At 51.4% G+C, this 21,866-nt stretch overlaps 1 protein-coding gene across 1 annotated transcript in view; it reads right to left on the bottom strand.

Annotated features, from left to right (window-relative positions):
- Window positions 1-21,866, bottom strand: part of LOC140429963 (organic cation/carnitine transporter 2-like) — a 317,607-nt gene that overhangs the window by 43,344 nt on the left and 252,397 nt on the right. Inside the window, exon 13 of the mRNA XM_072517551.1 lies at window positions 6,886-7,024. Coding sequence (XP_072373652.1) covers window positions 6,886-7,024 — 139 coding nt within the window. The remainder of the gene's footprint in view (window positions 1-6,885; window positions 7,025-21,866) is intronic.

The raw sequence follows: 21,866 nt of genomic DNA, 5'->3' as shown, positions 1-21,866 counted from the left end.
GTGGCAGATGGAGTTTAACCCTGAAAAGTGTGAGGTTGTCCATTTTGGAAGGACAAATATGAATGCGGAATACACAGTTAACGGTAGAGTTCTTGGCAATGTGGAGGAGCAGAGAGATCTTGGGGTCTATGTTCATTCATCTTTGAAAGTTGCCACTCAAGTGGATAGAGCTGTGAAGAAGGCCTATGGTGTGCTCGCGTTCATTAACAGAGGGATTGAATTTAAGAGCCGTGAGGTGATGATGCAGCTGTACAAAACTTTGGTAAGGCCACATTTGGAGTACTGTGTACAGTTCTGGTCGCCTCATTTTAGGAAGGATGTGGAAGCTTTGGAAAAGGTGCAAAGGAGATTTACCAGGATGTTGCTTGGAATGGAGAGTAGGTCTTACGAGGAAAGGTTGAGGGTGCTAGGCCTTTTCTCATTAGAACGGGGAAGGATGAGGGGCGACTTGATAGAGGTTTATAAGATGATCAGGGGAATAGATAGAGTAGACAGTCAGAGACTTTTTCCCCGGGTGGAACAAACCATTACGAGGGGACATAAATTTAAGGTGAAAGGTGGAAGATATAGGAGGGATATCAGAGGTAGGTTCTTTACCCAGAGAGTAGTGGGGGCATGGAATGCACTGCCTGTGGAAGTAGTTGAGTCAGAAACATTAGGGACCTTCAAGCAGCTATTGGATAGGTACATGGATTACGGTAAAATGATATAGTGTAGATTTATTTGTTCTTAAGGGCAGCACGGTAGCATTGTGGATAGCACAATTGCTTCACAGCTCCAGGGTCCCAGGTTCGATTCCGATTTGGATCACTGTCTGTGCGGAGTCTGCACATCCTCCCCGTGTCTGCGTGGGTTTCCTCCGGGTGCTCCGGTTTCCTCCCACAGTCCAAAGATGTGCAGGTTAGGTGGATTGGCCATGATAAATTGCCCTTAGTGTCCAAAATTGCCCTTGGTGTTGGGTGGAGGTGTTGAGTTTGGGTAGGGGGCTCTTTCCAAGAGCCGGTACAGACTCAAAGGGCCGAATGGCCTCCTTCTGCACTGTAAATTCAATGATAATCTGTGATTAATCTAGGACAAAGGTTCGGCACAACATCGTGGGCCGAAGGGCCTGTTCTGTGCTGTATTTTCTATGTTCTATGAAAGCCGATGTAGCAATGCTGCAGGAGACTCACTTGAGGGTGAAGGACCAGGTGAGACTTAAAAAGGGCTGGGTTAGTCAGGTGTTTCACTCTGGATTTGACGGAAGGGCTCGAGGGGTAGTGGTAATGGTCAGCAAAAGAGTACGCTTCCAGATGGAGAAGTTGGTGGCAGATCAGGGGGGAAGGTATGTGATTGTGACAGGGGCGTTGGAGGGGAGGTTAGTGGCGCTGGTAAGTGTATATGGTCCCAATTGGGACAATGTGGGATTCACAAAGAAGGTTTGGGGCCACACGACTTGGACACACACGAACTGATAGTGGGGGGGGTTCTGGAACTTGGTGCAGGAGCCAACGTTGGACAGGTCACAGCCGCACTCGCTGGTCCCATCAGGGGCGGCGAAGGCGTTGGCTGGGCTAATGGTGGAAATGGGAGGGGTGGACCCTTGGAGGATTCTGCACCTGAGGGAACGGGAATACTCTGTTTTCTCAGCAGTCCATAAGGTATACTCGCGGATCAACCTTTTCGTGGTGTGGAAGGCTTTGCTGGCTGGGGTTAAGGGATGGAATACTCGGCAATTGCAGGGTCAGATCATGCTCCGCATTGGGTGGATATGGTACTGGAGAAAGGGGTAGCGCAGAGGCCGGGGTGGAAATTAGATGTGGGACTTTTGGGGGACCAAGGGTTCTGTGACAAAATTGAAAAGGTAATTGAGGAATATGTAGGTTTCAACTGTATAGGTGAGGTGTCGAAGGCAGTTGTCTGGGAGGCTCTAAAGGTGGTGGTGAGGGTGAGGTCATTTTGTTTAAGGCCAGGGTGGAAAAAGAGAGGTTGGAGCGGCAGAGGGTAATAGATGAGAAGTTGGAGGTAGATAGGCGTTATGCAGAGGATGGGGACCCAGCGAAGTTGGAAAAGAGGAAGGAACTACAGGCGAGCTTTGACCAACTATCTACAGGAAAGCGGTGCGCCAACTGATATGAGCAAGGGGTGCAGTTTACGAACATGGAGATAAGATATGTTAGCAGGTCAGCTCCGGAGGGAGGCAGCGGTAAGGGAAATTGTTCAGGTGAGGAATAGGGCAGGGAAGTTGGTGGTGGCTCCGGATCTGATGAACAAGGTCTTTGAGGATATTTATGAGAGGTTGTACAGGTCAGAGCCACCTGGGGGAGACCGTGAGATGCAGGAATTTCTGGATGGGTTGGAGTACCTGAGGTTAGGTGAGGCGGACAGGGCTACATTCAAAGGAGCGATAGTGGAGCAGGAGATAAAGGATGTGATTGGGAGGATGCAGTCAGGGAAGGTGGCAGGGCCGGATGTGTTTCCGGTGGAATATTATAAAAAATTCAAGGATAAGCTGGCTCCCCTGATGGTGGGGATGTTTGAAGAGGTGATAGGGAAGGGGGTGTTGCCACAAACGTTGGAGCAGGCATCGATTTCCCTGTTGCTAAAAAAAAGATAAGGATCCAACGGAGTGTGAGTCGTATAGGCCTACATCACTTTTGAATGTGGACGCAAAAGTATTGGCGAAGGTACTGGCGGGTAGGCTGGAGGAGTGCCTCCCAAAGGTGATAGGTGAAGATCAGACTGGGTTTGTGAGAGGGAGGCAGCTCTTTTCAAACGTTAGAAGGGTATTGAACGTTGTTACGGCACCGGCGGAAGGGAAGGAAACAGAGGTGGTTGTGGCTTTGGACACTGAGAAGGCATTTGGCCAGGTAGAGTAGGGGTACTTGATGGCAGTTCTGGAGCGGTTTGGAGTTGGACCAAGATTTGTGAACTGGATAAAGCTACTATATATGGAGCCGAGTGCAAGTGTCCGCACAAACAACATCAGCTCGAGATACTTTTCTCTCCACCGTAGGACTAGGCAGGGATATCCTATGTCCCCCCGCTGTTTGCACTCGCGATTGAGCCGTTGGCCATCGCATTAAGAAGTTTGGGGGTATGGAAAGGAATAGTGGGGGGTGGGGGGGGGGGGTGTGTGGATAGAGCATAGGGTGTCCTTATATGCCGGTGACTTGCTGTTATACGTGTCGGAACCGAGTGTGTCGATAGGGGGAATATTGGAGCTGCTTTGAGTGTTTGGGTCTTTCTCGGGGTACAAACTAAATCTAGACAAGAGTGAATATTTTATGGTGTCTCGGCCGGGGTGGGGGCAGGGGTGGGGTGGGGGTTGCCATTCCGTAGGGCAGGGACTCACTTTAGGTACCTGGAGGTGCAGGTTGCCCAGGAGTAGGGATGGCTCCGCAGGTACAACATGTCTAGTTTGGTGGGGAGAGTGAAAACTGATCTGGCAAGGTGGGATGGTCTGCCTCTGTCACTAGCGGGTCGGGTATAGGCGGTTAAAATGAACGTGTTGCCGCGATTTCTGTTTATTTTTCAATGCCTGCCGATTTTCCTGCCAAAGGTTTTTTTCAGAGAGATTGAGGGAAGGATTACGTTGTTCATATGGGGAGGGAAGGTGGCCAGAGTTAGAAAGGTGCTGCTACAGAGGGGAAGGCAGGCAGGGGGTTTGGGTCTTCTGAACCTGATGTATTACTACTGGGCGGCGAATGCGGAGAAGGTGTGGAGCTGGGTCAGAGGGGTTGATTCCTGTGGGTCAGAATGGAGGAGAGTTTGTGCAGGGGGTCGGTATTGAAAGCACTAGCAACAGCGCCGCTCCCGATGGCCCCGGGGAAGTACTCAGGGAGTCCGGTAATAATAGCTTCATTGAGAATTTGGAGGCAGTTTCGCCTACACTTCGGGCGGGGGGCAGGGTCAAGGGAACTGCCGATTCGGGGGAACCACAGATTTGAGCCAGGGAAGTGGGATGGAAATGTTCAGAAATAGGAGGAGAAGGGGATTAAGACACTAAAAGATTTGTTTCTCAGGGGTCAGTTTGCAGGATTGAAGTAGCTGGAAGCGAAGTATGGGCTGGAACAGGGGGAAATGTTTAGATACATGCAGGTTCGAGATTTTGCCAGAAAGGAGATACAGGATTTCCCGGAGGAGCCAGCCTCCACATTGCTGGAGGAGGTGCTGATGACAGGGGGACTGGAGAAGGGGGTAGTGTCAGCGGTTTACGGAGCTATTTTGGAAGAGGAGAAGGCACCACGGGAAGGGATCAAAGCAAAGTGGGAGGAAGAGTTGGGAGAGGTTATGGAGGAGGGGTTCTGGTGTGAGGTGCTCCGCAGAGTGAATGCCTCCGTCTCCTGTGCGAGGTTGGGGCTGATACAGCTGAAGGTGGTATACAGAGCACACCTCCGAGGGCAAGGATGAATCGATTCTTTGAAGGAGTAGAAGATGTGTGTGAACGTTGGGGGGGGGGGGGGGGGGGGGGTGCTAATCACGTTCATATGTTTTGGTCCTGTCCAAAGCTAGAGGATTACTGGAAGGATGTTTTTAGGGTAATTTCTAAAGTGGTGCACGTGAAACTGGACCAGGGCCCCGGGAGGCCATATTCGGGGTTTTGGACCAGCCAGGGTTGGAAACGGGTGTGGAGGCATGTTGTAGCCTTCGCCTCGTTGATCGCCCGAAGGCAGATCCTGATAGGTTGGAGAGAAACCTCTCCACCCTGTGCCCTGGCGTGGCGGGGGACCTATTGGATTTCTTAACTCTTGACAAGGTTAAGTTTGAACTGAGGGGAAGGATGGAGAGGTTTTACAATTCATGGACATTATTCATTGTGCACTTTCAAGAACTGGACAACATCGAACATTAGTTGGGGTGGGTGGGAGGGTTGGGGGGAGGGGGGCTGTGTGTGTTAATGATGAGTATGGGTGATCCCTAATTCCTTTTTGTCATTTGTTTGTGTGAACATGCGGGCTCATGTTTGGGGTTTGGTGGGAGGATGGGATCGTTGTTATTGATATGGGGATTGACATATTTGTTATTGATTATTGTTCCTGCCGCCAGTAAAGGGCGCGCAGCCGAGAAAATGCTCCTGGGGGAATCCAGCCCGTTGTTTTGGAAAAAAAATCATTCGTAGAAATAACTTTGGTGAGGCAAATCAGACTCAAGATTAGGAGACAGTTGGGAGAGAAAAGTTTGATACCAAGATTACAAGCTGACACATATTTCCTTTTATGTGATCTTCCCAGCCCCTCTCCACTTGCTTATCATTTTCATCAGATTTATTTGAGCGGCCTTTAACTTCAGATGGTATCAGGTGGCTGTGAGGCAAAACTACAGAAGATAATTACAGGAACCAAGTACAATCGGTTGTTGAAAAATACAATTAAATTCACTGATATAATATTTTATCAACTGATTGGACAATCTTCTATAGTAATGTGTTTCGACAGTCTGTTGAAGCAGATTTTTTCTTTTGTGCAGAGCAGCAACCCATCAGTGCTTTAGAAATGAGAAATGTCATGGTGCTTTCCCACACCCCCAGCTATTAGCTCGACGGCAAAGGAATTTAAGGAGAAAAACAACATGAGGAAGATGAAACATAAGAAAAAGAAGCAGGAGACTGAACTACTAATTCAACTCCACTTTCTCACCCATTCCCATATTCATTGATTATCTTAGTGCCCACAAATATGAATCTCAGTCTTGAATATACGTAGGCACTCAGCATGCCCAGCCCTGTGGGACAGAGAATTCCAAAGATGCTCCAAATGAGGAAATTTCTTCTCTCAGTATAATGTGGCCAACTTCTTGTGCCCAGACTACAACCCCTACGTCTAGCCAATCCCATAAAGAAACAAACTTTCAGCATCCACCCTGCCAATCCCATAAAGATTTTTGTACTTTCTAAACTCCAAAGAATTTAGACCTGTTCTACTCAATCTCTCCTCCGGGGTCAACCGCTCCTATGCATGAATCGATTTAGTGAGCCTTTGTTGCATCCCCTTCAACCTTCCTTAGCCAAGGAGACCAAAACTGTTCACAGTATTCCAGGTGTGGTCTCACCAAAGTACTGGTGCTTTACCCCAAATCCTTGCAATAAAGGTTAACATCACATTTGACTACCAAATTGCTTGCCGCACCTGCGCATTGACTTTCTCTGATTTGGCATCCCAAATTCCTCTGCATACCAACATTTATTACATTCCCCTGTTAAAAAAAATTCTGCTTTTCCATGCTTCCTACCAAAATGGGTAATTTCACTTTTCCCCAAATTATAATCCACATGCCACCTTCTTGTCCAGTTGTTTAACTGGTCTAAATCCCATTGCAGTTTATTTGCATTCTACTCATTGCTTACTTTCCCTTCCAGCTTTGTTTCATTAGCAAACTTGGACATTTGCATTTGGTTCCCGCTTAAGTTATTGATACAGACTTTGAAAAACTGAGGCCCAAAGACTGATCGTTGCAGTGCTCCACTAGTTACATCACATTGTCCCAAAAATGATCTATTTATTCCTGCTGCCAAATCTCTGTATGCGAACAAATCCTTAACCTACGTTAATATATTATCCCCAATCCTATGAGCCTTAATTTTGTTTAACAGCATTTCATGTGACTTTTTATCGAATGCCTGCAGAAAATACAAATATACTATATCCACTTGTCCTCCCTTATCTACCCTGTTAGCTACCCACAAAAATCTCTAATAGATTATTAAACATGATTTTCCTATCATAAAACTGCAACATTGTTTTTATAATGTAATAACCATACCTTTTCCATTGGAATTTTTAATCTTCAAGGAAATGTATACTTGCTGGGATCTTTGAATTGTGTTTCTAAATGTTTGCAATTGCTTATCTAGTGTCATATACAATGAAGTACAGGGGAAGGAATGAAGGAAAACAAGAAAATTACCTGCATTTGGGAACCTAATTCTGGTCCAGAAATGGAGGGAGTTGTTGAAGTTATATCATCCTGAGGGTGATTGCCCTGATGCATAGTTGTCTGGAAGGAGCAAAACTTGCAGCAGTGTTGTTTGACCGAGGGACAGTAGCTTCAAAAAGAAAATGGTCTGAATATATTTCACTGCAAATATCTGTTATTTTTTCCTTCATGCTACACTAGATACATTTTCCCCATTTCAAAGTTTTGTAGACCCATTTGACAATGATACCGGATACCCACTTTTGTTTGCTTTTTCTTTGTCAATTCATATTTTTAAAAGAGGGATTTTTATTTTAAATAAACATATTATTGAGGTATTTCTTTGGCATTGTAACAGCAACAAAATCAACAATGTACAGAACAAGGAAAATATAAACATCGTGCAAATACCGCCCCCCTCTCCCACAGGTCCTACCATTACTTACCCCCCAAATCTACGCTAACCTCCCCCCCTCCCCCCCGCCCGCGCCGCTCCCCCCCCCCCCCCCCCCCCCACCTTCTGCTGACGATTAATTCTCTGTGAGGAAGTCAACGACTGGTTGCCACCTCTGGGCAAACCCTAACAGAGACCGTCTCATGGCGAACTTAATTTTCTCCAGGCAGAAGAAGCCAGCCATGTCCGAAAGCCAGATCTCCGATTTTGGGGCCTTTGAGTCCCTCCATGCTGGTAATATGTGCCTCCGGGCTACCAGGGAAGCAAAGGCCAGAACGTCCGCCTCTTTCTCCTCCTGGATTCCCGGATCCTGCGATACCCCAAAAATCGCCACCTCTGGACTCATTGCCATCCTTGTATTTAATACCATGGACATGACGTCGGCAAACCCCTGCCAAAATCCCCTCAGTTTTGGGCATGCCCAGATCATGTGGACATGGTTCGCTGGCCCCCCCGCACACTTCGCACACCTGTCCTCCACCCCAAAGAATCTGCTCATCCGGGCCACTGTCATGTGAGTCCTGTGAACGACCTTAAATTGGATCAGGCTGAGCCTGGCACATGTTTTGGTCACGTTGACCCTACCCAACTCGTCCACCCAAAGGCCCTCCTCTATCTCTCCCCCCAACTCCTCCTTCCACTTTTGCTTCAGCTCCTCGGTCTGCGACTCCTCTGAACCCATAAGCTCTTTATACATGTCCGAAACGCTCCCCTCTCCTATCCATCCTCCAGAAACCACCCTACTCTGAACCCCCTTAGCGGCAGGAGTGGGAAGGTTGGTACCTGCTTCCGCCAAAAGTCCCGTACCTGTAAATATCGGAATTAATTTCCCCCCGCCAATGCAAACTTCTCCTCCAGCGCCCTCATACTTGGGAAGCTTCCTTCTATGAACAAGTCCCCCATCCTCTCAATCCCCGCTCTCCGCCAAATTCGGAACCCCCCGTCCATCATCCCGGGGCAAACCGGTGGTTATCTTCGATTGGGGACCACACCGACGCCCCTTCTGCTCCCACATGTCTCCTCCACTGCCCCCAGACTCTCAGGGCCGCCACCACCATTGGACTGTTGGAGTACCGCGGCAGAGGCGCCGTTACCAACGCCCCCAGACTTGTGCCCTTACAAGAAGCCGCCTCTATGCGCACCCACACCAGCTCTCCCCCACCAGCCACCCCCTCACCTTGGCTATGTTAGCCGCCCAGTAGTAATTGCTGAAATTCTGCAGCGCCAGCCCTTCATCCCTCCCGACTCCGCTCGAGCATTGCCCTCTTCACACGCGGGGACTTGCCCCTCCACACAAAGCCCACGATAGTCTTGTTGATCTGCTTAAAAAAGAACCACGGGATGAAGATGGGGAGGCATTGGAAGATGAATAAGAATCTCGGGAGGACCATCATTGTTACCGACTGCACCTCTCCTGACCTCTCGCCTGTGTCGTGTTGGGTGTTCTGGTTTACAAACAAGCCAACAATGCTGAAAGTGGTATAACGCTATTTTATTAACAGTTCAACCATGCTAACGTACTGTAAACGTGGGTATAAGCAATACCAGCTTAACTGTGGACCCTTTCCTATCACTAGCTATGGTGAGGCATTCAGCACGTGGTGAATGTCTGTGATGCAGGCTGTGAGCTCTGTGCTCTGAGCTGGCTGCTGCTAGAATGAGCGGGAACTCTCCTGTCCCCTGTCTTTATAGTGCTTGTGCTCTCACTGGTGATTGGCTGCGGTGTTATGCATGCTGGTTGGTCCTACTGCATGTCCATCAGTGTGTGTATGTGATTGCACCATAATGTACTGATGTATGTTATGACATCCCCCTTTTTTACAAAGAACATGTGCCTATGTGAGAATAAATAACGTGTAATGAGTGTATCTGACTATGTGTGTGCAGTATTTACAGAACTATGTACATGAGGCTAGTCTATATACAGGTGCCTGGTGCAGAGAAAAGAAAAACAAGGTGTTACACCAACAACAAAACTAATAACGAATGCTATAAACAAACGGACGCAGAGTATCCGGAAGCTCTACAAAGTCCAGGTTGAGGACAACAGGAGGGCGTGGCACCGGTGGAGGATCGCGTAGCGAGCGTGGAACCAGATGAAGGGCACACCGATTGCGGCGGCGAATGGAGCCATCAGGCAGACGAACCAGGAATGAGCGGGGAGCCACCAGCCGAAGAACCACAGCAGTCGCAGACCAGCCACCCTCCGGAAGATGGATTTGGACGTTGTCACCTGGTGCCAGAGCAGGAAGATCAGTCGCTCGAGTGTCATGCACCGCCTTGTGCTGCGCGCGAGACTGTTGCATCCGCTGAAGGACCGGAGCATGGTCGAGGTCTGGGACGTGAATGGACGGTACAGTGGTCCTGAGGGTGCAACCCATCAGCAGCTGGGCTGGTGACAGACCCGTGGACAGTGGAGCCAAGCGGTAGGCCAGCAAGGCGAGGCAGAAGTCGGATCCTGCATCAGCAGCCTTGCAGAGGAGCCTCTTTACGATGTGGACGCCCTTTTCTGCTTTGCCATTTGACTGGGATTGCAGGGGACTGGACGTCACGTGTACAAAGTTGTACCTGCTGGCGAAGTTAGACCATTCCTGGCTCGCGAAGCAGGGGCCATTGTCCGACATCACAGTGAGTGGGATGCTGTGACGAGCAAAGGTCTCTTTGCAGGCACAGATAATAGCCGATGACGTGATGTCGTGCAGGCGTAGAACCTCGGGATAGCTGGAACAATAATCAACTATGAGAACATAGTCCCTGCCGAGCGCATGGAACAGGTCCACGCCTACCTTAGACCAAGGGGACGTGACCAACTCATGGGGCTGAACGGTCTCCTGTGGTTGGGCCAGCTGGAACCGCTGACAGGTGGGGCAATTGAGCACAGTGTTGGCAATGTCCTCATTTATGCCAGGCCAGTAGACAGCCGCCCGGGCCCTCCGTCGGCACTTCTCTACGCCGGGATGGCCCTCGTGCAGCTGCTCTAAAACCAGATGATGCATGCTGTGTGGGATCATGATGTGGTCCAGCTTCAGGAGGACACCATCAACAACTGCCAGATCGTCTCGAATATTATAGAACTGCGGGCATTGTCCCTTGAGCCATCCGTCAGTCATGTGGCGCATCACACTTTGTAGCAGGGGGTCAGCCGCAGTCTCACGGCGAATGTGGTTTAGGCGTTCATCCCGTAGCCAGCAGATTGGCGGCCGTGAAGGCCACATGGGTGTCGACTTGGCAAACGAACCCCTATGGGTCGGACGGAGTGGTGACTGCCCTGGACAGAGCATCGGCTATGGTCAGGTCCTTACCCGGTGTGTACACGAGCTGGAAATCGTATCTCCGGAGCTTGAGCAGAATGCGTTGTAGGCGAGGGGGTCATGTCATTGAGGTCTTTTTGGATGATGCCGACCAGCGGCGATGGTCGATCTCCACAGTGAACTGGGGAAGGCCATACACGTAGTCATGGAACTTGTCGAAACCGGTCAACAGGCCTACGCACTCCTTCTCGATTTGCGCATAGCGCTGCTCTGTGGGGGTCATGGCCCGTGACGCATAGGCAACAGGGGCCCATGACGAGGCGTCATCTCGTTGCAGGAGCACCGTCCCTATGCCAGATTGGCTAGCGTCTGTTGATATTTCGTCTCCCTTGCAGGATCGAAAAACGCCAATACTGGGGCGGTGGTCAGCTTGGCCTTGAGCTCCTCCCATTCACGCTGGTGAGCGGGAAGCCACTGGAAGTCCGTCGTCTTCCTAACTAGGTTGCGGAGAGCCGTGGTGTGGGAAGTGAGGTTAGGGATGAACGTTCCTAGGAAGTTGACCATTCCTAAGAACCGGAGCACCGCCTTCTTATCCGCCGGCTTCTGCATGGTCGTGATGGCTGCCACCTTGTCCACATCCGGCCGCACACCCAACCGGGAGATGTGGTCTCCTAAAAACTTGAGTTCGGTCTGGCCGAAAGAACATTTGGCTCTGTTGAGGCGCAGGCCTTGGTCCCATATTTGCTTAAAAACGCGTTGGAGGCAACTGATATGCTCCTGCGGGGTGGTGGACCAGATAATGATGTCATCCACATAGACGCGCACACCCTCAATGCCCTCCATCATCTGCTCCATGGTGCGGTGGAACACTTCAGATGCTGATATGATTCCAAATGGCATTCTATTGTAGCAGTACCTGTCAAATGGGGTGTTGAAAGTACACAGCTTTCTGCTGGACTTGTCCAATTGAATCTGCCAGAAGCCCTTTGATGCATCCAGCTTGGTGAATATGTTGGCTCGAGCCATCTCGCACGTGATCTCCTCACGCTTGGGGATAGGGTAATGCTCCCGCATGATGTTACGATTTAAATCCTTCGGGTCGATACAGATCCGGAGCTCGGCGGAAGGCTTCTTGGCGCACACCATGAAACTGACGCAGTCGGTTGGTTCCGTCACTCTGGAAAACACTCCTTGGTCCTGGAGGTCCTGCAGCTGCTGCTTGAGGCGGTCCTTGAGGGGTGCAGGGACTCTGCGAGGTGCATGAACCACAGGCGTGGCGTCCTGTTTGAGCAGGATTTTGTATGTGTAGGGAAGTGTGCCCATGCCTTTGAAGACATCTCGGTGTTGAGTGATGACGGCACTTAGTTGCGCCCTGAAGTCCGCATCTTGGAAGTCAGACGTGTCCTCTGGAGAGAGGGAATGTACGCGCTGCACGAGGTTGAGGAGCTTGCATGCCTATACGCCTAGCAGGGAGTCCTTTGAGGAGCCCACGACCTCGAAGGGTAGGGTAACTTTTCGCGAGTTGTGCGCACCTCGAGTTGGCATGACCCGGTGGCGGGGATGACGTTACCATTAGAGTCGACCAGTTGGCAATTGGATGGAAGAATTGTTGGTTTGACCCCCAGGGTTTGAAATGCTGACCATGCGAGGAGATTGGCGGAAGCACCAGTGTCCAGATGGAATCTGATCTGGGATCGGTTGACCTTCAGGGTGGCACACCACTCGTTGTCCGGATCAATGCTGTGCACCAACAGCGGCTGGTGCTTTCGATTCAGGGACAGCCTGTTCTTGGTTATGACAGCGACTCGAAAAGGCTCCCTGTCCTCGGTGTCACTGGTCAGCATGAAGTCAGGATCGGACTCGGTGAAGGTGGGTTGGATTGCCCGAACGTTCCTGCGAGGCTGGTTAAATCATTGCGGGTTGGCAAGCTGGGCTGCTCGACAGCAGGCAGCATAGTGGCCAAGCCTGCCACAGCGTAGGCACTGCCGCGATTTTGCAGGGCATTGCCGCTTTAAGTGGGTGGAGCCACAGTTGCCACACGTCGTGACGTCAGTGCGTTCGTTGCGCCACTGCGCATGCGCGGTACGGTCTTGCGTGGTGCGGGCCTGCGCATTGCGTTCCTCCACATCACTGTCCCCTCGTTTGGCGCGTACAAGCGCGGGAGGCCTCGGAAAGCGCGCGAAATGGCCGCCCTTCTCCAGACTGCGGCCCGGGAGGTGTCCGATCGTTTGTACCCGTTCCGCCTCATAGGGCCCTTGCCGCGCCGTTTCAGCTGCCTGTATGTAGGAGTACCGGCTGGTGGCATTCTCATGCAGGACACAGGTCTTTATGGCAGTCGCCAGGGTTAGTTGCTTAACTTTAAGGAGCTGCTGACGCAGGATGTCCGACATGACCCTAAAAACAATCTGGTCGCATATCATGGAGTCGGAGGTGGGCCCGTAGCCTCAGGATTGCGCAAGGATGCGGAGGTGTGTTAAATAGGATTGGAAAGGCTCGTCCTTACCCTGCAGGCGCTGCTGGAACAGGTACCTTACGAAGCTTTCGTTGACTTCAATACTGAAGTGTGTGTCGAATTTGAGGAGCACCGTCTTGTACTTGGTCTTGTCCTCGTCGTCCGCGAATGTCAGCGGGTTAAAGATGTGGATGGCATGTTGCCCGTGGAGAGAAGAAGGGCTATTTTCCTGGTGTCCGATGCATTCTCCCTGTCCGTGGCCTCGAGGAAGAGCTGGAAGCACTGTTTAAATACCTTCCAATTTACCCCAAGATTGCCAGCGATGCGGAGCGGCGGCGGCAGGTTGATGTTCTCCATGCTGTAGGATGCTGGAATGCTGAGAAGTTGCAGGTAGGTCTCACAAGTGCTGGATTGCGGCCACACCTTGTACCATGTCGTGTTGGGTGTTCTGGTTTACAAACAAGCCAACAATGCTGAAAGTGGTATAACGCTATTTTATTAACAGTTCAACCATGCTAACATACTGTAAACGTGGGTATAAGCAATACCAGCTTAACTGTGGACCCTTTCCTATCACTAGCTATGGTGAGGCATTCAGCACGTGGTGAATGTCTGTGATGCAGGCTGTGAGCTCTGTGCTCTGAGCTGGCTGCTGCTAGAATGAGCGGGAACTCTCCTGTCCCCTGTCTTTATAGTGCTTGTGCTCTCACTGGTGATTGGCTGTGGTGTTATGTATGCTGATTGGTCCTACTGCATGTCCATCAGTGTGTGTATGTGATTGCACCATAATGTATTGATGTATATTATGACAGCCTGGACTGCACATCTCCTGACCTCTCGCCTGGACTGCACCTCTCCTGACCTCTTGCCTGGACCACAAACATCTCGCTCTTCCCCATATTGAGTTTGTAACCCGAAAACTGGCCGAATTTCTTCCATCCCATCCATTGGGTCTGAGACATACAGCAGTAGGTCATCCGTATACAGCGAGACTCTGTGCTCCACCCCCCACGGACCAACCCCTTCCAGCCCCTTAAGGCCCTCAGAGCAATTGCCAGCAGCTCTATCGCCAGCGCAAATAGCAGTGGGGAGAGGGGGCATCCCTGTCTCATCCCCCAATCAGCCTGAAATAGTCTGAAGTTGTCCTGTTTGTCCGTACACTTGCAACCGGAGCCCGGTACAGCAACCTAACCCAGTCAACAAAGCCCCTTCCAAACTCCAACCGCTCCAGCACCTCCCATGACTCAACCCGGTCAAAGGATTTTTCCGCGTCCATCGCGACCACCACGTCAACTTCCCTACCTTCCAGGGGCATCATGATCACGTTTAGCAGCCTTCTTACATTGGCCACCAGCTGCCTGCCCTTAACGAACTCAGTCTGATCCTCCACTATAACGTCCGGTACACAGTCCTCAATCCTGGAGGACAACATTTTGGCCAGAAGTTTGCCATCTCCGTTCAGCAAGGAAATCGGCCTGTAAGACCCACATAGCTCCGGGTCCTTGTCCCTTTTCAGAATGAGCGAGATCATGGCCTGTGACATCATCTGGGACAGAGCCCCTCTTTCCTTAGCCTCGTTAAAGACTTTCATCAGCACCGGCCCCAATATTCCAGAGAACTTTTTATAGAACTCGGCTGGGTAGCCGTCCGGTCCCGGGGCCTTGCCTGACTGCATGGCCTTCAGATCCTCCACTATATCCTCCAGCCCGATCGGGTGCCCCAGCCATTCTACCAGCTCCCTATCCACCTTCGGGAAAGTCAACCTTTCCAAAAAGTGCCTCATCCCCTCCGGCCCCGCAGGGGGTTCCGACCTGTACAACCTGCTATAAAAATCCCGAAAGGTCTTGCTCACCCCCGCATAGTCCCCAGCTAAGTTCCCATCCCCATCAATAACTTTCCCTATTTCTTTAGCTGCCTCGCTCTTTCCGAGCTGCTGTGCAAGCATCCTGCTGGCCTTCTCACCGTGCTCAGAAATCGCCCCCTTCACCTTTCTGAGCTGTTCCACTGCCCTCCCCGTGGTTAACAAACCAAATTCCTCCTGTAGCCTCCGTCGTTCCCTTAAAAGCCCTGCCTTTGGAGCCCCTGCATACTCCTATCCACTCGTAGAATCTCTTTTACCAGTCGGTCCGTTTCTGCCCTATCCGTCCTGTCCCTGTGAGCCCGGATCGAGATCAGCTCTCCTCTCACCACTGCCTTCAGCGCTTCCCAGACCACCGCTGCTGAGACCTCCCCCGTATCGTTTACCTGCAGGTAGTTCAGCATGCACTTCCTCAGCCTCTCGTGGGTGGCATTTGAGGTGGTGAATCCAGGGCCGGAATCTTCCCTAGCACCCTCTTTATAAAATCCCCATCATCCCAATTTGGTGCATAGACATTGACCAGCACGACCTTCATCCCCTGCAGCTTGCCACTAACCATGATTTATCGACCTCCCACATCCGAGACTATTCTTCCCATCTCAAATGCCACCCGCTTGTTAATCAGAATCGCAACCCCTCTAGTCTTTGTCTCCAGCCCCGAGTGGAAAACCTGACTAATCCAGCCTTTCCTCAACCTGACCTGATCCACTACTTTAAGGTGTGTCTCCTGCAGCATTACTACGTCCACCTTCAGTCCCCTCAGGTGCACAAACACACGTGCCCTCTTTATCGGCCCATTTAGCCCCTGGACATTTCAGGTGACCAGCCTAGTTGGGAGACAAAGTGCCCCCCCCCCCCCCCCCCACCCGCCGGTCAGCCATCCCCTTTCTTGGGCCCACGCCCAGCTCATGCGCCGTGCCTCCTCCGGCCCACCCCACGGCGGTCCCCACCCCCCTCAGTGCCGTTCCACGTCAGCAGAACCTATCCCCCCTCCCCCCCCAGCAACAGTACTCTAAAATGCAACCCATCTCATGAATTAAGCATATACACCCCCCCCCCCCCCACTGTGCTTCCATGAGCTAGCTCAGCCAGCTCGCTTGGTGGTCCCTGTCCCTGGCGCCAAGAAGTCTCCCACCTATTGTTCCCTCGCTCCCCTCCCCCACCAATGTAAACAAATTCCCTCATCAACAATCCCCAAACAAACACCCAGCAGCAACAAAACACAAAAACAAAAGCACCACCCACCGAAACTCAGACAGGCATGCCTCCATCCCACAAAAGTGCACATCAATAAAAACACGCAAGATAAAACACAAAAGGGACATTGCAACGAGAAAAAGAACCAAAAAAACTGAAAAATCGACTCCCCCCACCCCATTCCCTAAGCAGAGTTCCAAAAAAGAGACACAAAACAATGCGAGAAGGCATAACCAATTTAAAAACAGGAACACAAAACCCACCAAAAACCAAGGGGGAGAAAACCCCCCCACAGAAAAACAGAAAAAAAAGGGCCCAATATAGGCCAACAAGTTTCTCTAAATCCGAGAGTTCTCAGACTCCCACCAGTCCTTTTCTTTTCGCAAAGTCCAGCGCCTCATCGGGCGACTCAAAATAGTGATGCTGGTCCTCGTGCGTGACCCAAAGACATGCCGAATACAGCAGACCGAACTTCACCTGCTTCTTAAAGAAAATAGCCTTGACTTGGTTAAAGCCTGCCCTCTTCCTCGCCACCTCCACACTCAGGTCCTGATAAACCCGCAGGATGCTGTTATCCCACTTGCAACTCCGCGTGCTCTTGGCCCACAGAAGAATGCATTCCTTGTCCAGGAACCTGTGGAATCTCACCACCATTGCCCTCGGAGGGTCCCCCCTGGTACACCCTGTCCACCTCCAATGGTCGGGGGAATGCCCCTCCCCCAGCAGCTTTTCGAACATACCCGCCACGTATGCCCCAGCGTCTGCTCCCTTCGGGAGCCCGACATTTCTTAGGTTCTGATGGCGGGACCGGTTCTCAAGGTCCTCCACCTTCTCCAGGAACCTTTTCTGCTGTTTCCGAAGCATCCCCACCTCCAGCTCCACTGCTATTTGATGCTCCTCTTGTTCATCAGCACCTTCTCCACCGTCTGAATTTGGCGTCCAGTCTGCTCTCCAGCCGATCAATTAATTCTTTGGTCGGGTCCACGCATTCCCGCTTCTGCCTGGCAAAGCCATCCTGAATGGCCTGCATCACTGGGTCCATTGGTAGCTGCGCTGCCACCCCAGGGGTCCAGCCCTCGGCCATACTGTCTCCCGTTGCAGCTTTATTACAGCTCGTTACTGACTTTTTGTTTCTGCCCTTTCGTGTACGTTTGGTCCTTTTCTCCATACACCGATGAGTGGAAACGGTGCCCAATTGCCTCAGGCTTCGGCTTTGCCATTTAAAACCAGAAAAAAGCCCGGGGGAAAGGTCCAAAAGTCCGACCAGAGCGTGAGCCACCAAATGTGCGACTTGCTCCTCCGTAGCCGCCACCGGAAGTCCCTTAAAAGAGGGATCTTAACAGTGAATATTCCTTTCATTAAATTCAAGCTGCGGGATTCTCTGCCAGTGGGATACTCCGATTCGCCGGCAGGGCACCGATGCCTGTGAATTTCCCGATGGCGTGGGATGGCCACAATGGGAAACCCCATTGGTCGACTGCGGGAACGGAAAATTCCCCTGCTGGCGGGGACGTGCCGGAAAACGAAGCTGGTGGGACGGTAAATCCCGTTTCAGGTGTTTCTGTAACTCCTTATAATAATATAATAATCTTTGTTGTCACAAATAGGCTTACATTAACACTGCAATGAGGTTACTGTGAAAAGCCCCTAGTCGCCACATTCCGGTACCTGTTCGGGTACACAGAGGGAGAATTCAGAATGTCCAAATTACCTAACAGCACATCTCTTGGGACTTGTGGGAGGAAACAGGAGCACCCGGAGGAAACCTGAACGTTATGATGTGCCAAGTGCTCATCCAGGAACTTTTAAAAGGATGTGAGACAACCCACCTCTACTACCCTACCAGGCAGTGCGTTCCAGTACGTCACCACCCTCTGGGTAAAAAAGTTTTTCCTCAAATCCCCCCTAAACCTCCTGCCCCTCACCTTGAACTTGTGTCCGCTCGTAACCAACCCTTCAACTAACGGGAACAGCTGCTCCCTAACCACCCTGTCCATGCCTCTCACAATCTTGTACACCTCAATCAGATCACCCGTCAGTTTTCTCTGCTCCAGTGAAAACAGTCCCAGCCTATCCAACTTTTCTCGTAACTTACATGTTCCATCCCAGGCAACATTTGGTAAATCGCCTCTGCACCCGCTCCAGTGCAATCACATCGTTCCTATAATGTGGCAACCAGAACTACACACAGTACTCCAGCTGTGACCTCATCAAAGTTCTATACGGCTCCATGATGACTTACCTGCTTTTGTAATCTATGCCCCAATTGATAAAAGCGAGTATCCCATGTGCCTTTTTCACCACCCTATTAACCTGCCTTTCTGCCTTCAGAGATCTATGGGCAAACATGCCAACGTCCCTTTGTTCCTCGAAACTTCTCAGTGTCAGGCCATTCATTGAAAGCATCCTTGTGAAATTAGTACTTCCAAAGTGCAAAACCTCATACTTTTCAGGGTGAAATTCCATCTGCCTTTTTTCTGCCCATTTGACCATCCCATCTATATCTTCCTGTAACCCAAGACATTCAACCTCACATAGTCATCTATGTGGTTTATATAAATGACAAACAACATCCTCAATGGTTGATTTTATTTTGTTCATGAGTTTTGTGCTGATCAAGGCAAAAGTTATTCCTGCTCAGTCAGGCACCCAGTGTGAGAAAAAACATAAGAAATAAGAGCCATTGGGCCCCTCGAGCCTGTTCCGACATTCAATACAATTATGGCTAACCTCCTGTCTTAATTCTACCGTCCCACCCGCTCCTCATTTCCCTTATCTTTGGGAGACCAAAGATCTGTCCATCTCAGCCTTGAATATACTCAACAATCGAACATTCACAATCCTCTGGGATAAAGGATTCCAAAGATCCACAAACTCTGAGTGAAGAAATGTCTCCTCATCGTGGTTCTAAATGACCGACCTCTTATCCTGAGACTGTGCCTTGTGTTCATAGATACTCCAGCCATGGAAAATAACCTTTCAGTGTCTACCCTATCTAGTTTTTTCAGAATCTTGTATGTTTCAATGAGATCACCTCCCATTCGTCTAACCCAGAGAGTAATGACGTAAGTTACTTAGCCTTTCATCAGAGGATAAACCTCTCTATCGAAGAATCTGTCCAGTGAACCTTCACTGTACTACCTCCAATTCAAGTATATCATAGAATCATAAAATCCCTACAGTGAAGAAGGAGGCCATTCGGCCCATCGAGTCAACCCTTCAAATGTCCATTCCTATGACTATCGAATAAATAACCTCACATGTGTCAGTGCGGCAACACCGGCGGGCACACACAGCAACGAGGAGGGCAGCCACAGCAACAGGCCCCCGTCGCAGCCGACCCAGGACATTGACGCACAGGACACCGACACACAGGACCCGAACACACAGGACCCTAACAAACAGGACACCGATGCCCAGGACACTGATGCACATGACACCCACACACAGGGAACGGATGGACAGGAATCACCACTCCAGGGGACCCCGGACTTCGGGTCGGATGAGGAGCACGCCATTACGCCACTGCTAACTTCTACACCCTCCACCATCGCAGAGCCACTCACCTCGGTTGGGCACGAAAGGGATGAGGCATCTGGGACACTAACTGGTGCGCACAACACAGCTGTCCCGGTGCAGCAGGTGGAGGCAGGAGCAGCCGAGGGTATGGACGGTCGGAGGGCAGCCCAGCGCAGGCAACCATCTGTTGCCCAGACGGGTCCCGGGTTCCTGGAGTTACCACACCCACCCTGGAATCCGATGCAGTCACGGACCAAGGGACGACCGAAGGCGGTGACGGCCAGCTTGCGGCAGCTGCAGACGAAGGTGGAGGAATCCACCCGCGTGCAGGAGCAGGTAGTGGAGCAGGTTATGCGTGCCACCCAGGCTGACACCGCACGGGCGGCGTCCGCGGTGGAGGCAATGAGTACGACGGTGTCAGACATGGGTCCCAGTATGCAAGGTGTGGGGCTTTCCGTGCAGGCGGTGTCCGTGGCCCAGGACATGGGTGCCCTCTCACAGGTAGCCATGAGCCGGAGCCAGCAGCAGATCGCAGAGGCGCTCAACGCCGTGGCCCAGTCTCAGCAGGCAATGGCACAGTCTCTGCAGGCCATCGCTGAGGGCATCGGCGCCATTGCCCAGCTGCTGGCCGACATCGCCCCGACTCAGACAGGGATGGCCAACTCCCTGAGCTCCATGGCTGCAAACCTGCAGATCCTTGTTGATACCAAGGCGGGCCTCCAGGACTGGCAGCGCCAGGTATCGGGGGGGCGTTGGGTGCTTGGTCCGTTCGCATCCCCGACCAATGTAGAGGCCCCCCGAGGGAGGAGGAGATGCTGGGGCCCGTTCTGGGTCCCCCTGAATGGGAGATCCCGGAACACCGCGACACCTCGGACTCCCCCCCCCTTCCTTCCCAGGTGCATCTGGTGGGCACGGGAAGGACAGGCTGGCAGCTCGCCATCCCAGTCGCCTGAGCCTCCGCCTGGCCTATCTAGGCCGGGCCGCCCCAGGAAACGGCCGCCAAAGTGGTCCCTAGTCACAGGGCAGGAATCACAGGAGTCCACCTCCAGTTCTGCTGTACCGACTGGGGAACTACCTGGACGCCCATAATGCCAAAAAATTAGACACTGAGTAAGGTGGCACGGGTGCAGGGCACAGATTAGTTCTGGGGCTAGGGCACGTGTATGTATTGTTTGTTATTAAAATCACTTTCACACCCACAGAAGCTGCCTTTGTGCTCTGTCCGATATGTGCGGGGGTGTGGTGTGAGGTGAGCGCCAGTGTGTGTGTGAGGGGTTGTCATGTGAGAGTACCTTTAAGAAATGGGTGTTTATTACTGCAGTGATGTCAGAGAGTGGGTGGAGCTGGGCTGTCTGTCAGCTTTTTACTTTCGTTTTAAGCTGTTTGCTGCAGGGTGCTTTTTAGTTTCGTTTTCAGAGCTGGATAGCTGCAGTCGCAGCCAGAGGGTGTATCAGAGTCTCTCTCTGTAATCTAAAGACTGTAAATGGATCCTGGTGATTTAAAACTAATAAAAGTAGTGCCTTTAACCTGATGTGCTTCTGGTAAAAGGTGTTTTAAGTCTTATGGATGTTAAAAGGAAAGCTTAAAGGATTACTCAGTGTTGTATTCTTTGGGGGTTGTATTTGAATTAATTGTTGCTAAGATGTTCACGGATGTTTTAAAAAGGTTAACTTGAGTTCATAGAATAAACATTGTTTTGCTTTAAAAAATACTTTTTCATTTCTGCTGTACCACACCTGTAGAGTGGGCCGTGTGCTCCCCATACCACAATCTATAAAAGTTGTGGGTCAGGTGAACTCCATGATACACTTTGGGGTTCTCTAAACCTTGGCCCATAACAGGGTGATAGAACGTCGGCCTCAGGTGAGTGTGCCCCCGTCCCCCCAGGTTGCCTCGCCATCCCCCTGGGCAGACGACGGGACCGTGCGCTGCAGTGTCATGGCCGCATGCAGGGACGGTCCGGGTGGAGGGTGGTACTGTGGCCATGGGTCAGGCATTGTCCAACGATGTAGAGCCCAGAGCTCATCGCAGAGCGGCTTGTCATCATCCTCCATGGCCTGCAATAGACACGCTTCCACTGGCGACCGTGTGAGCCCGGCCCGTTGTGCCGCAGGTGGATGTGCAATGGAGGGGTGGTGTGCATGCGGGTGGGGTGAGGGTGGTTGGTGTTGGGTGGGTGGGTGAGGGTGGTTGGTGCTGGGTGGGTGGGATGAGGTGGTAGGCTGGTACTGGAGTGTGCAG

This window comes from Scyliorhinus torazame, chromosome 9 (assembly GCF_047496885.1).
Source record: "Scyliorhinus torazame isolate Kashiwa2021f chromosome 9, sScyTor2.1, whole genome shotgun sequence".
In the NCBI taxonomy this organism is placed as follows: Eukaryota; Metazoa; Chordata; class Chondrichthyes; order Carcharhiniformes; family Scyliorhinidae; genus Scyliorhinus; species Scyliorhinus torazame.
The sequence above is the reverse complement of the archived record's forward strand: the minus strand, read 5'-3'. Positions and strand labels throughout refer to the sequence as shown.